At 34.1% G+C, this 12,796-nt stretch overlaps 1 protein-coding gene across 1 annotated transcript in view; it reads left to right on the top strand.

The window, feature by feature from the left end:
* The window catches only part of AASS (aminoadipate-semialdehyde synthase), a 68,541-nt gene that overhangs the window by 37,668 nt on the left and 18,077 nt on the right, over window positions 1-12,796 (top strand). The window contains exons 12-16 of the mRNA XM_011937423.1: window positions 4,984-5,043; window positions 5,239-5,306; window positions 7,806-7,924; window positions 8,093-8,219; window positions 11,186-11,231. Coding sequence (XP_011792813.1) covers window positions 4,984-5,043; window positions 5,239-5,306; window positions 7,806-7,924; window positions 8,093-8,219; window positions 11,186-11,231 — 420 coding nt within the window. The remainder of the gene's footprint in view (window positions 1-4,983; window positions 5,044-5,238; window positions 5,307-7,805; window positions 7,925-8,092; window positions 8,220-11,185; window positions 11,232-12,796) is intronic.

The raw sequence follows: 12,796 nt of genomic DNA, 5'->3' as shown, positions 1-12,796 counted from the left end.
TATTTTTGAGCTCTCTATTCTGTTTTATTGGTCATTGTTTCTGGTTTTGTACCAGTCTTATGCTGTTTTGGTTACTGTAGCCCTGTAATATACTTTGAAGTCAGGTAGTGTGATACCTCCAGCTCTGTTCTTTTTGCTTAGGATTGCCTTGGCTGTTCAGCTTCTTTTTGGTTCCATATGAATTTTAAAATAGTTTCTTTCTAGTTCTATGAAGAATGTCATAGGTAATTTGATAAGAATAGCATTGAATCTATAAATTGCTTTGGGCACTATGGCCATTTTAATGACATTGATTACCCTTGAAAACTGGCAACAAGGATGCCCTCTCTCACCACTTGTATCCAACATAGTATTGGAAGTCCTGGCCAGAGCAATCAGGTAAGAGAAAGAAATAAAGAGCATTCAAATAGGAAGAGAAAAAGTCAAATTATCCCTTTTTGCAGATGACATGATTATATATCTAGACAACCCATAGTCTTAGCCCAAAAATTAAGCTGATAAGCAATTTCAGCAAAGTTTCAGGATAGAAAATCAACATACAAAAATCACTAGCATTCCAATACACCAACAACAGTCATCTGAAATTTTATTTATTTGAGTCTTTTCTCTTTTCTTCTTAGGCAGACTCGGGGCTTGTTGATTTTGTTTACCTTTTCAAACAAACTCTTTGTTTCATTGATCTTTTGTATTTTTTATGTCTCTATTTTGTTTATGTCTTCTCTAACCATCGTTATTTCTTTGTGTCTACTAATTTTGGTTTCAGTTTGTTCCTGTTTTTCTTGTTCCTTGAGGTGCAACATTCAGTTATCTGAGATATTTGATCGTTATTGAAATAGGCATTTCAACATTGCTATAAACTTCCTTCTGAGTACTGCTTTTGCTCTGTTCCATAGCTTTCGGTAGGTTGTGTTTTCATTTTCATTTGTCTCTAGAAATTTTTAAATTTCCTTTTTAGTTTCTCTATTGACTCCTTGATTGATGAGAAATATGTTGTTTAATTTGCATGTGTTTTAGTTTCCAAAGTTTCTCTTGTTATTGGTTTCTAGCGTCATACCATTGTGATCAGAAACAATACTTGATATGATTTCATTTTTTTTTTAATTTGTTAAGACATATTTTGTGGCCTACCATATGATCTATTCTGGAGAATGATCTATATGTACTAGAGAAGAATGCGTACACTGGTGCTACTGGATAAAAAGTTCTATATTTATCTATTAGGTTCATTTTGTCTAAAGTACAGATCAATTCCAATATTTTCTAATTAATTTCTTCCTGGTTGGTCTTTCCGTTTTTGAAAGAGGGGTATTGAAGTCTCCTACTATTATTGCTTTGGTATTTATTTTTTACCTTCATGTTGATTAATTAATATTTGCTTTATATGTTTAGGTGTTCCAACGTTGAGAGAACATATATTTACAATTGCTATGTCTTCTTAATGACTTGAGCTCCTTAATAATGACTTTCTTTGTCTCTTGTGAAAATTTTTGAGTTAAGTTTTTTCTATCTGGAATAAGTATTGTTCCTGTCCTCTGTTGGCTATTATTTGCATGGAATATCTTCTTTCATCCCCTTAGAGGGATGAAAGCCTATGTGCATTCTTAAGGTGAAAGTATGTCTCTTGTGGGCAGCATATAGTGAGAGTCTATTTTTTTTTTCTCCTTGCAGCTTTTATTTTAGCTTCAGGGGGTACATGTGCAGTTTTATTACATGGGTAAATTGCATGTCACTGGGGTTTGGAGCACAAATGAATTCATCACTCAGGTAGTGAGCATAGTACCTGATAGGTAGTTTTTCAATCTTCACCCTCCTCCCATCCTCCACCCTCAAGTATACCCTGGTTTCTATTGTTCCCTTTTTTGCGTCCATGTATACTCAGTGTTTAGCTCCCACTTATAACTGAGAACATGTGGCATTTGGTTTTCTGTTCCTACATTAATTTACTTAGGATAATGGCCTTCAACTGATTCCAGATTGCTGCAAAGGACATAGTTTCATTGTTTGTTTGTTTGTTTCTGAGGCAGTCTTGCTCTGTCACCCAGGCTGGTATAGTGGCCCCATCTCATCTCACAAACCTCCACCTCCTGGGTTCAAGCAATTCTCCTGCCTCAGCTTCCCCAGTAGATGGAATTACAGGTGCCCACCACCAAGCCTGGCTAATGTTTGTATTTTTAGTAGACACAGCGTTTCACCATGTTGGCCAGGCTGGTCTTGAAATTCTGACCTCAGGTGATCTGCCCACCTTGGCCTCTCAAAGTGCTGGGATTACAGGTGTGAGCCACTGTGCCTGGCCAATTTCATTCGTTTTTATGGCTGCATAGTATTCTATGGTGTATATATACCACATTTTCTTTATCCAATTCACCACTGATAGGTATCAAGACTGATTCCATATCTTTGCTATTGTGAATAGTAGAGCTTTGTTTTTTAATCCATTCAGCCACTCTGTGTTTTAATTGAACAATTTAATCTGTTGACATTCAGAGCAATTACTGATATGCCAGGGACTTACTACTGCCATTTTGTTCATTGTTTTCTGATTGTTTTATAGCTTATTTGTTCTTTCTTTCCTCTCCTGTTTATCTTTGTGATTTAGTGATTTCCTTTAGTGCTAAATTTGTATTCTTTTATCTTCGTTATTTGTTTATCTGCTTTAGTATTTTGCTTTGTGGTTACCACAAGGCTTATATAAAGCATCTTACAGTTATAACAGACTATTTTATACTAATAACAAATTCAGTTGCATACAAAACTCTAGACTTCTACCCTCCCACCAATGGGTGCGTGTGTGTGTGTGTGTGTGTGTGTGTGTATATATGTAGTATGTGTATATATATACGTATATATATGTGTATATATACACATACTATATGTATATTTTTGTGTGTGTGTGTGTATATATAGTATACATACATACTATATATATTTCTTTTTTACCTTTCTGAGTTGGGTGCAACCAGTTAATACTTTTTGATGTCACAATTTACATCTTTTTAGCTTACATATTTCTTGATACTTTATTGTAGCTATCATTATTTTGACTGTTGTGAATTTTAACTTTCATCCTAGAGTTATAAATACCTATCTTTTGCAGAGTGCAATAGTAGTATCGGGGTATTCTGGATTTGATTATATATCTACCTTTACCAGTGAATTTTGTACTTTTATATGTTTTCATATTAGTAATGTTATTTTTTTCTACTTGAAAAACTCCCTTGAGCATTTCTTACAGAGCAGCTCTAGTGGTGAAGAATTCCCTAAAGTTTTGCTTGTCTGGGAAAGGCTTTATTTCTTCTATTTTTCTGAAGGACAACTTTGCTGTGTATAGCATTTTTGGCTGGCAGTTTTCTGTGCATCAGCACTTTGAATATATCATTCCATTCTCTCCTGGCCTGCAGGATTTCTACTGAGAAATCTGCTGATAGTTTAATGGAGATTCCCTTATATGTAGCATAATATTTTTATCTTGCTGCTTTTAATATCATTTGGTTTTTGACAGTAATTATAAAGGGACCTCTTTGGGTTGACTCTGGAGATTGTTGAGCTTCTTCATATATCTGGATGTTCATCTGTCTTCCAAGGCTTGAAACATGTTATTTTTCATTTATCAAAAATTTATATTCATTAATTTTAAAGTTTTACATCTTTTAAAAAAGTTATCTATATTGTCCTTTTATTTTTTGAACATATTAATCACAATTTAGAATCATTTTTGTTAATTCCGTTAAACTTCTTGGTTCTATTTATGTTCCCTGTTTTTTCCCTTGGTTTTTATGGTTTTCAGTAAATTCTTACCTTTCAATATATTTATTTATTTTTGGTTGAATGCTAGACATTGTGTATTCCAAATTTTAGAGATGACTTGAGGCTCCGGATGTTGTGTGCTTTTCCTCCAGATAATATATTCTTTGTTTTGGGCAGTGGGATAGACAAGAATAAAGGTTAGGAGAAATTCACCTAAATTCAGTTAGGATGAACTAATTTAAATCTAGGTTTCAGTCCTTTGGAGAACTGACGTTTTTCAAATTACCATTTATTTTAGATACATGAAAACAATTTTCTATTTATTTTAATACACTAAATACATTCTCTGTTACCAGCACCTTCTACGTACATTTTTCTTGTTTTTAGTTGGGTGAATGAGCTAGATCTTAACCCCTAGTTAGGGAGAAAGACTGTCTCACTGGCCCTTCTCTGTCCACCAGAAGCAGCAATGCTAACTTATATGCCATTACTTCTTGGCAGTATATTCAAGAATTGGGTTCTCTGAGAGGGACTAACTTATATACCCATTGCTTCTTGGCAGCATATTCAAGAGTTGGGTTCCTTGGGAGAAAAGAGGAGGACTAGAAGGTTGCTGAAATGTTAATATGAGACATCTTACTTTTTTTGTTGTCTCTGACTCAATTCTGCAAGATAATGTGAAGAGGATGTGAATGACTTTCAAGGTTCTACTCAGTCAAGACACTTTTGCTACCACCTTTGAAATGCTGATGCACCTATACATATAACTACTAATACTGATCTAAGGGAGACCGCTTACTGCTGAGGTGGTGGCCTTGCTGAGTGGAAAACCTCATTCTCTACTCCTAATGGAACAACTTGAACTTTTGGAATGGAGTAGAGGCCCTTGAAGGGGGGACTATAGCTATAAAGCTTGTGAAGATATTTGGCAACGTGCTTAATATGATACATTTAACTGGTTGGAAAAGATAAGCTTTTTTGTGTTCACAGCAAGCAAAGATGATTATAATCCCATTTTAGTTTTAAAATTGGGACTTGTGCTGAAACACCATAGTCTTGTGCGTAGAGTTGATTGCTTGTAGAAGACTTCAATTAGCAATCCCTTATACTCGGTGATCCTCAGAAAACTGTTTCTTAAATTCTTTTTTTCCCTTGATTAATATTTTAATATGGATACAAACACCAAGAGGCCTTCTTTGCAGTGTCATTTATCTCTTACAAATCTCATTTTCCTTTCAGATATTATCAGATGCGACACAGCCTCTTGAAAGTCAGAATTTTTCTCCTGTGGTGAGAGATGTAAGTTATGAGAGGAATATTTTTTCATAAATGTGTTTTTTCTATTACCATTTTTGCTCTCTTCTCTCTCTCTCTCTCTCTCTCTCTCTCTCTCTCCATCTTTGCCATTCTGTCTCTTCTCTGTCAGTCATGAGACCATGTTTGTAGGACTAAAATGTGGATACTAAAGAAATGTCTTGTGTCGTATACATTTAGGCAGTGATTACATCCAACGGTACATTACCTGATAAATATAAATATATCCAGACACTCCGGGAGAGCAGGTAAGTATTGTTCAAATCCTCTTGTTTTATACATTTATTCTTATCTTGGAATTAATGAGTATTTTTTAATGCTTCAGTGGGAGTTCTTAATATTAGGTTTGTACAATATATAAATTTTGATGATGATGAAACTGTACGAAATCCAAACTAAGTGGCTGGTTGAAACCACTGTGACTGTTTCCCACTTAACAGTAGTATAGCATCATTTTGGCTTTCTAATAGCCTGTGTAGACGTATGGGTAAGCAAGCAAAATCCAAAAGGATTGTCCTTCAGGTAGCTTCTTGTTTTTCTCTGACTTTTTACACATGGTCATGCCTCAGTAATTTTTTCAAAGGAAAATGAGCACACTAGACTTTCTGTGGTGCTTTCAGTTTGGGTTTTAGTTGAGGAGTTGGACTCTCTTTTGTTTAGTGTAGTGTTCAGGAAAGTGAATTCGTGGTTACAAATTAAGAGAGCTGTGAATAAACAATTGATGGAAATAAGAGGTAGTTTTCTTCAGGGATGCTTATTAGGGAGAAGATGCCAAAAAGTAATGTAGCGAATCTACTCAAGAGGATCATTACTTTAGAAAGGTCTTTAGCTAAGGCCCTTGTTTCCTTAACTGATTTTACTACTTAAAGTTTGAAAACATTAATTTTATTTTTTTGGAATGTTTTGGTCTCCTCCAGCCAACTGCCTTTGATCTGTGTTTATATCTATTCTGCTGGTCTTTTCACATTAAAAAAGGAACCCATGTACTGAAGTCTCAGGAGAAACCAGAGTTGGGAAAAAACACAACACAACACAACTGTCTTATCTTCTTTTTCAGTGGTTCTACCTACAAGCAGTAAACAAAGAGATCTGCCCAGATCAAGTGTACTATAGTTAGGCCTTTTCCATATGTGCTGGTTTGATTATAGTTACTTTTTGATGTGTCAGTGAAATATTCTGGCGTCAGACACTAAGTATTTAATTTTTTTTCTTTGTGAATAAGAGAAGCTAGCTCTATAACCCTATAGGAGAATTTCTTACAGGTAAAACTTCACATCTGTTTGATTTTCATAGCTCTATGTTTTGATTCTTATCATCCGATGGTCTTTTACACTACTGATACTAGTGACAAGTCTAACATGACTGGTCATGATGATATCTTCTCTCTTATGTGTCATATTTCATGTAGCAGCAGGTTTACTTGGCTCTGATTGCTAGAACTTGCTGCCCTCTTTCCTGATGGAAACTTGTGCCAAGATACTAATAACAAAGTTTGCATTTTGAAAGGAAATTTACTTTGTATTGAATCCTGCCTTATTCTTCTGTTCTTTTCATCACTTAGCACAGTGATTATTAACCTGGAATCTGGGGTTTGGGGGTACTGATGGGCTAGACAGTATTGGAATCTAGGAGTGAGTTTCTGTTTTGAGCATTTGGTATTTGGAATGCTTTAATTATACAAACCACAGAAAATATTGCTAGACAAAATATATAATAACCAAATAATAGTGGTTCTCTCTGGAAGGTGAAATGGGAGATGGTAGTAGTTAAATGAGACCTCTTCACATCAGTAATAATGTGTGTTGGGGTACAGAGGGACAGGAATGTTTTATACTTATTTTTATTTATTTAAATTTAATGAAAAGGTTTTTGGGTTAATGTTCAAGAGACATTCTGACCTAAAGATTCTAAATAACAGAGCTTACTTCAGTCCCTGGCACCAGGCCATTTCTTTGGTTTCATGTTGATAACAGGGAATTTGATTCAAAAAATATTTAATGAGTAAATTCCATATTTAAGACAAAACATGCTGAGCATTAATGGGTTTGTAAAGATGGGTAAGTCTTAGATGCTGCCTTGGAGGTCATAGTTTGTGGGAAAGACAGAAAGTCATCTGCCAGAAAGGTGTAATTCCAGCAGAATAAACAGTTCAAGAATTAAAATAATGCCTAACACTAGTCTTCGTTTTCTACATTTAACCCATGACATTTGTGACTCAAAGTCATGGTTTTGACTATTTTCAAGTGACCCTAAAGATATATGACAAAACAATTTCTAATATGGGTAATAATATTCTCTTCCTCAAATTGTTGCCTTCTGGGATTGTTGTGAGGAATAAATAAAGTTTCCAAGGTAAAGCTCCTCGCATGATTTTGAATTACATCTTCTGGAAGGATAAAATGTGAGACCAAGTTACTCAATCACAAGCAAACCAAGAAAAGGTCCAGCACCTGCACCTGACTAGTAATACAGGAAATTCAAGAAATACATGTATACATCTACAGATATGTGTCTCAGAGACGTCAGGTCTATTGTTCTTCATTGTACAAAATGTAAAATAATTGAAGAAATATGTTGGTATAGGGAACTCACTCATGTTGAAATTCTTATTTTAAGTAATGTGAAGAGAAAATGTTGCTTCATTATTTAGGTTTTAGTATGATTTGTGGACAGCAAGATTCTGTTATTTAAAAAAATAAAATAAAATTTTAATTAGCTCCTTCACCTCTTTTTTTTTTTTTAAATAGGGAATGTGCTCAGTCACTTTCAATGGGTGCCAGAAAGGTTTTGGTTCTTGGATCTGGCTATGTATCTGAGCCTGTATTGGAATATTTATCAAGAGATGGCAATATAGAAATAACAGTAGGTAAATAAGCCATGATTTTTGAAGAAGAAAAATATATTTTATAGCATGTTGACTTCTACATTTTAGAAGACTACTTTGTTTCTGAAATTTGAAAATTTATTTTTGGAGATATTAAAATATATTTTACTCTGACATATCTAAAAATGTGACTTTTAATTCTTGAAATAGGCTCTGACATGAAGAATCAAATTGAACAGTTAGGCAAGAAATATAATATTAATCCTGTTAGCATGGACATTTGTAAACAAGAAGAGAAGCTGGGCTTCTTGGTGGCAAAACAGGATCTTGTCATCAGGTCAGTATCTGGCAAGAAATGAGTTTCATACTTTTGTTATTATTTCTTTTCTCTTATTTTTCTTTTTCTCTTTCACTTCTCTCTTCATACTCTTTTGGAGTAAACTTTTTAATTGAAGTATGGGTCCAGAAGGTGCACAAATCATAAGTATATAGCTCAATGAATTTTCACAAAGTGAACACACTCTGTGATGATTATCTATGTCAGGAAACAGAGTATCAATAATTCCCCAGAAGCCCTCTTGGTGCCTCTTTCTATTCACTTACCCCGTCCTCTAAGAGTAAACACTATCCTGGCTTCTGATATTTAGTTTTTGCCTGCTTTCAAACTTCATATAATTGGAATCATTCAATATATCCTCGTTTGTGGCTGCCTTCTTCCATTCAGTGTTGTGATTATGAGAGTCATCTGTGCTATTGTCTGAAATAATAGTTTATTCATTCTCATTGCTGTGTAGTATTTCGTTATGTGAATATACCATTATTATTTATTTGACTACTATAGATATTTAGGTTGTTTCTGGATTTTGGCTGTTTTAAGTCACACTGTTACACACATTTCAGTATTTGTCTTTTTGTGACCATTTCACCAAAACAGTAATTACACATTTCTGTTGGGTATATACTTAGAAGTGTGATTGTAGGTCGTAAGGTATTAATATTTTATATACTTTAGTGTCTATTTTATCCTTTGGAGTTATAAAACTTAAATGAAATAAGTAGATTACTTAGCCTTATGACCATTTTAAGTCTCATCATAGCAAAAGATCTTGAAATAGAGTATTACTAACAAAAATGCAGATCTAACATCTAGATACAGCATTACATGAGATTTACTCTATAACTAAATTTGGTTTTGATATTTGAGTACATGTGTACACAAACAAAGGAACAACAGACATCAGGGCCTACTTGAGGGTAAAGGATGGGAGGAGGGTGAGGATCGAAAAACTACCTATTGGGTACTATGCTTATTACCTAGATAACAAAATAATCTGTACACCATACCCCCATGACATACAATTTACCTGTATAACAAACCTACACATGTACCCCTGAACGTAAAATCAAAGTAATAAATAAATAAATAATAAATACATTTGGTTTTGAAATGTCAAAGTGATGAGAATAGTTATTCATTCTTAGAATTTTCCCAAGATGAGAGGAAGAAAGTTATCTGTTCCCTCACGGTGATTACCTAATCACTTTCACAGATCAGTTTCAAATTGTATCTTTGGAGGAAGTTCTGTGATATTCTGCTTAAAAAAAAAAAAAAGCAGGCTTGGAAATCATATAATGAAAGGTAGTTCTGTAAGCTGGCATTTTTACATTTCTCTTGATATCTTTAAATATAGGCTAACCTCATGTACTTAAAATGTCACTCAACTTATAAAAATTTTATGAGCATTAATTTTTATTTAGAAAAAATTGACTAATGACCAACTAAACCTCTCTGATATTTACCATGTAAAGAAATCCTGATTCAACATAGAATGATCTAGTCTTCCAAGTAGAACAGTAATTTATTTTGACACACATAAGTACCTAAATATATCATTTTTAATTGAAAGTAAATAACACGATAAATTCCATTTGAAACAAAATCTGAAATAAAATGTGACAAGATAATGGACAAAGACATCAATCTATTAATATATCCAAATTTTAAAATTTAGCAAACAGGTGGCCTTCGATAAGATTTAGCATTAGCAAAATCTGTTTTATATTTAATGTTTTCTTATTTGGTATATTTTCTATGCTGAATAATGGTAATGCCATTAAACGGTGTTATCATATAGCATTCCTTACTTTTTTTTTCTTTTTTTGAGACAGAGTCTTATTTTGTCACCCAGGCTGGAATGCAGTGGCACAATCTTGGCTCACTGCAACTTCCGCCTCCCAGACTCGAGTGATTCTCCCACCTCAATCACCCAAGTAGCTGGGACTACAGGCACATGCCACTATGCCTAGCTAAATTTTGTATTTTTAGTAGAGATGGGGTACCACCATGTTGCTCAGGCTGGACTTGAACTCCTCAAGCAATCTACTTGCCTCAGCCTCTCAAAGTGCCAGGATTACCGCATAAGCCACCATGCCTGGCCAACTGTTTTATTTTTTAAGTTGGGGAAAGAATGTTTTGATATAAACACAGTGATAGGGACTACAAAAAAATGAGTAAAGAATATGTTTCAAAAAAAGTTTTAGTAATATGTACAATTCTCAGTTTTAATTTTTCAAATTTAGTTTTTAATAATTTAATACAAAGTAGTAATTGATTTCAATGTTTCTTTGAAAATTCCACATGTATTTTGTATGTATTTTTCACAGGTGACATTTTCAACCTTTTGGAGTAATTGGGTTGGAGTCAACTTAAATAATTTGAGTATGTCCCATTGAGTGCTTCCTATATCATATTCGAGACGAATTATGAACTCTAATCCATTTGTCTAAAAAGTGCCACCAGGCAAAATCCTATCATTATACTTCTCAGCCTATTATAAGGACAAGTTTTAAAGTATTATTAGATCTTAGTAAAATTTTGATTGGGCAAGTTTAATATGGAGAATGTGATTTAAAAATTTCTGCTTAATCTTTAAGATGATGACATTGCACCTTTTCTAGTAATATTTGGTTCTAATAGTTTTGCAAGTATTTTGCTCAGTGGCTTCTAAAAGTCTACCAAATTTGTTAGCACTAATTCTTTTTGGTTTAAAGATACAAAAACACAGAGACCAGGAGCTTTTGATATTGATAAAAGGTATACACAATTTTATTCTGCATTATAATAAATTTAAATAGCAATACTTTATTCTATTGACCTGTGGAGGAGTAAATGCCTGAAAAGTGGTTTTATTTTTTTTTTTATGAAGTAGAGAAAATGTGAAGTATACAGAATGAATTTCACAAGTACAATGATATAGTGTGATATTGTTAACATTGGTTTTTATTTTTTTGTTGGTACTGTAGACAGCTTTACCAAATGGGCATTAAAAAACAACTTAAATATTGTCATGTAATTAATAGGGTGTTTTATTATTCCTAGAATAGAATATGGTTATACTCATTTATATAACACTCATATTTATGAAAATTTAATTTCTTATGATTATGCAGTCCCAGAACCAAATTATTATACCACAGCCAAATTTGTTGAAATCCCAATCAAAGTTGAGCTTTGAGTACAACATTATCTGTTGTTCACCATGTGGATTTTTAGCCATTTTGATAGCCTTTACACTGATCAATACCATTAAAGTCTGTCTCCTCCTTGGGCCCTTCCTGGAGTCTACTCAATAATGTAATACATGAGCTGTAGAAATACAGGGACGAATGGATCAAATTCCATTAAATGTTATAAAGATATAACTGGTTGCATGCAGAGGAAGGATATCTGGCTTTGGGGTAATCTGGGAAAGCTTTGTGGAGGAAAACAACTTTTTGGAAATTTCTTAAAGGGGCAAATATAATTTGGATTGGGGTTTTCTGTCTTGGGTTTTCCACTAAAATAGGGCTGCCTTTCTTTTTACCTCCACATCTTCCAAATGGCTATCAGGAAGTGTCAAACTAGGTCAAGATGGCCCATGTATTACGTTATTGAGTAGACTCCAGGAAGGGCCCAAGGAGGAGATAGGCTTTAATGGTGTTGATCAGTGTAAAGGCTATCAAAATGGCTAAAAATCCACATGGTGAACAACAGATGATGCTGTACTCAAAGCTCAACTTTGACTGGGTTTTCAACAATTTTGGCTTTGGGATTATAATTTGGTGCTGGGACTGCATAATCACAAGAAATCAAATTTTCATAAATATGAGTATTACATAAATGAGTGTATCCATCATCTATTGTAGGAATAATAAAATACCCTGTCAATTACATGACAATATTTAAGCTGTTTTTTATTGACTATTTGGTAAAACTGTCTACAGTACCAACAAAAAAATGAAAACCAACATAAACAATATCATACTACACCATTGTACTTGTCAAATTCATTCTGTGTACTTCAGATTTTCTCTAGTTCGTAAAAAAAAACAAAAACAAAATAAACAATAAAACCACTTCTCAGGCATTTATTCCTCCTCAGGTCAATAGAATAGTGTTGCTATTTAGATGTGATAAAAAGGTGATTTTATTCTGTGGCCCACAGGGAGTCATTGATCATGTCCAAGGGAATATTTATTTATTTTACTTACAACTTTCGTTTTACAATCAGGGGTTACATGTGCAGGTTTATTACAAAGGTGTATTGTGTGATTCTGAGGTTTGGAATATCAATGAATCTGTCACCGAGTAACAAGCATAGTACCCAGTAGGTCGTTTTGCAGCCCTTGCTTCACTTCTTACCTCTTCCCTCTGGTAGTGCTCAGTGTCTATTGTTTCCATCTTTAATTCCATGTGTACCCAATGTTCAGCTCCCACTTACTTGTAAGTGAGAGCCTTCAGTATTTGGTTTTCTGTTTCTGTGTTAGGTCACATAAGATAATAGTTTCCAGGCCGGGCGCGGTGGCTCAAGCCTGTAATCCCAGCACTTTGGGAGGCCGAGACGGGTGGATCACGAGGTCAGGAGATCGAGACCA

The sequence above is a fragment of the Colobus angolensis genome, unplaced genomic scaffold, assembly GCF_000951035.1.
Source record: "Colobus angolensis palliatus isolate OR3802 unplaced genomic scaffold, Cang.pa_1.0 Scaffold163, whole genome shotgun sequence".
Lineage (NCBI taxonomy): Eukaryota > Metazoa > Chordata > Mammalia > Primates > Cercopithecidae > Colobus > Colobus angolensis.
Note: the sequence above shows the minus strand (reverse complement) of the source record. Positions and strands in the feature narration are given on the sequence as shown.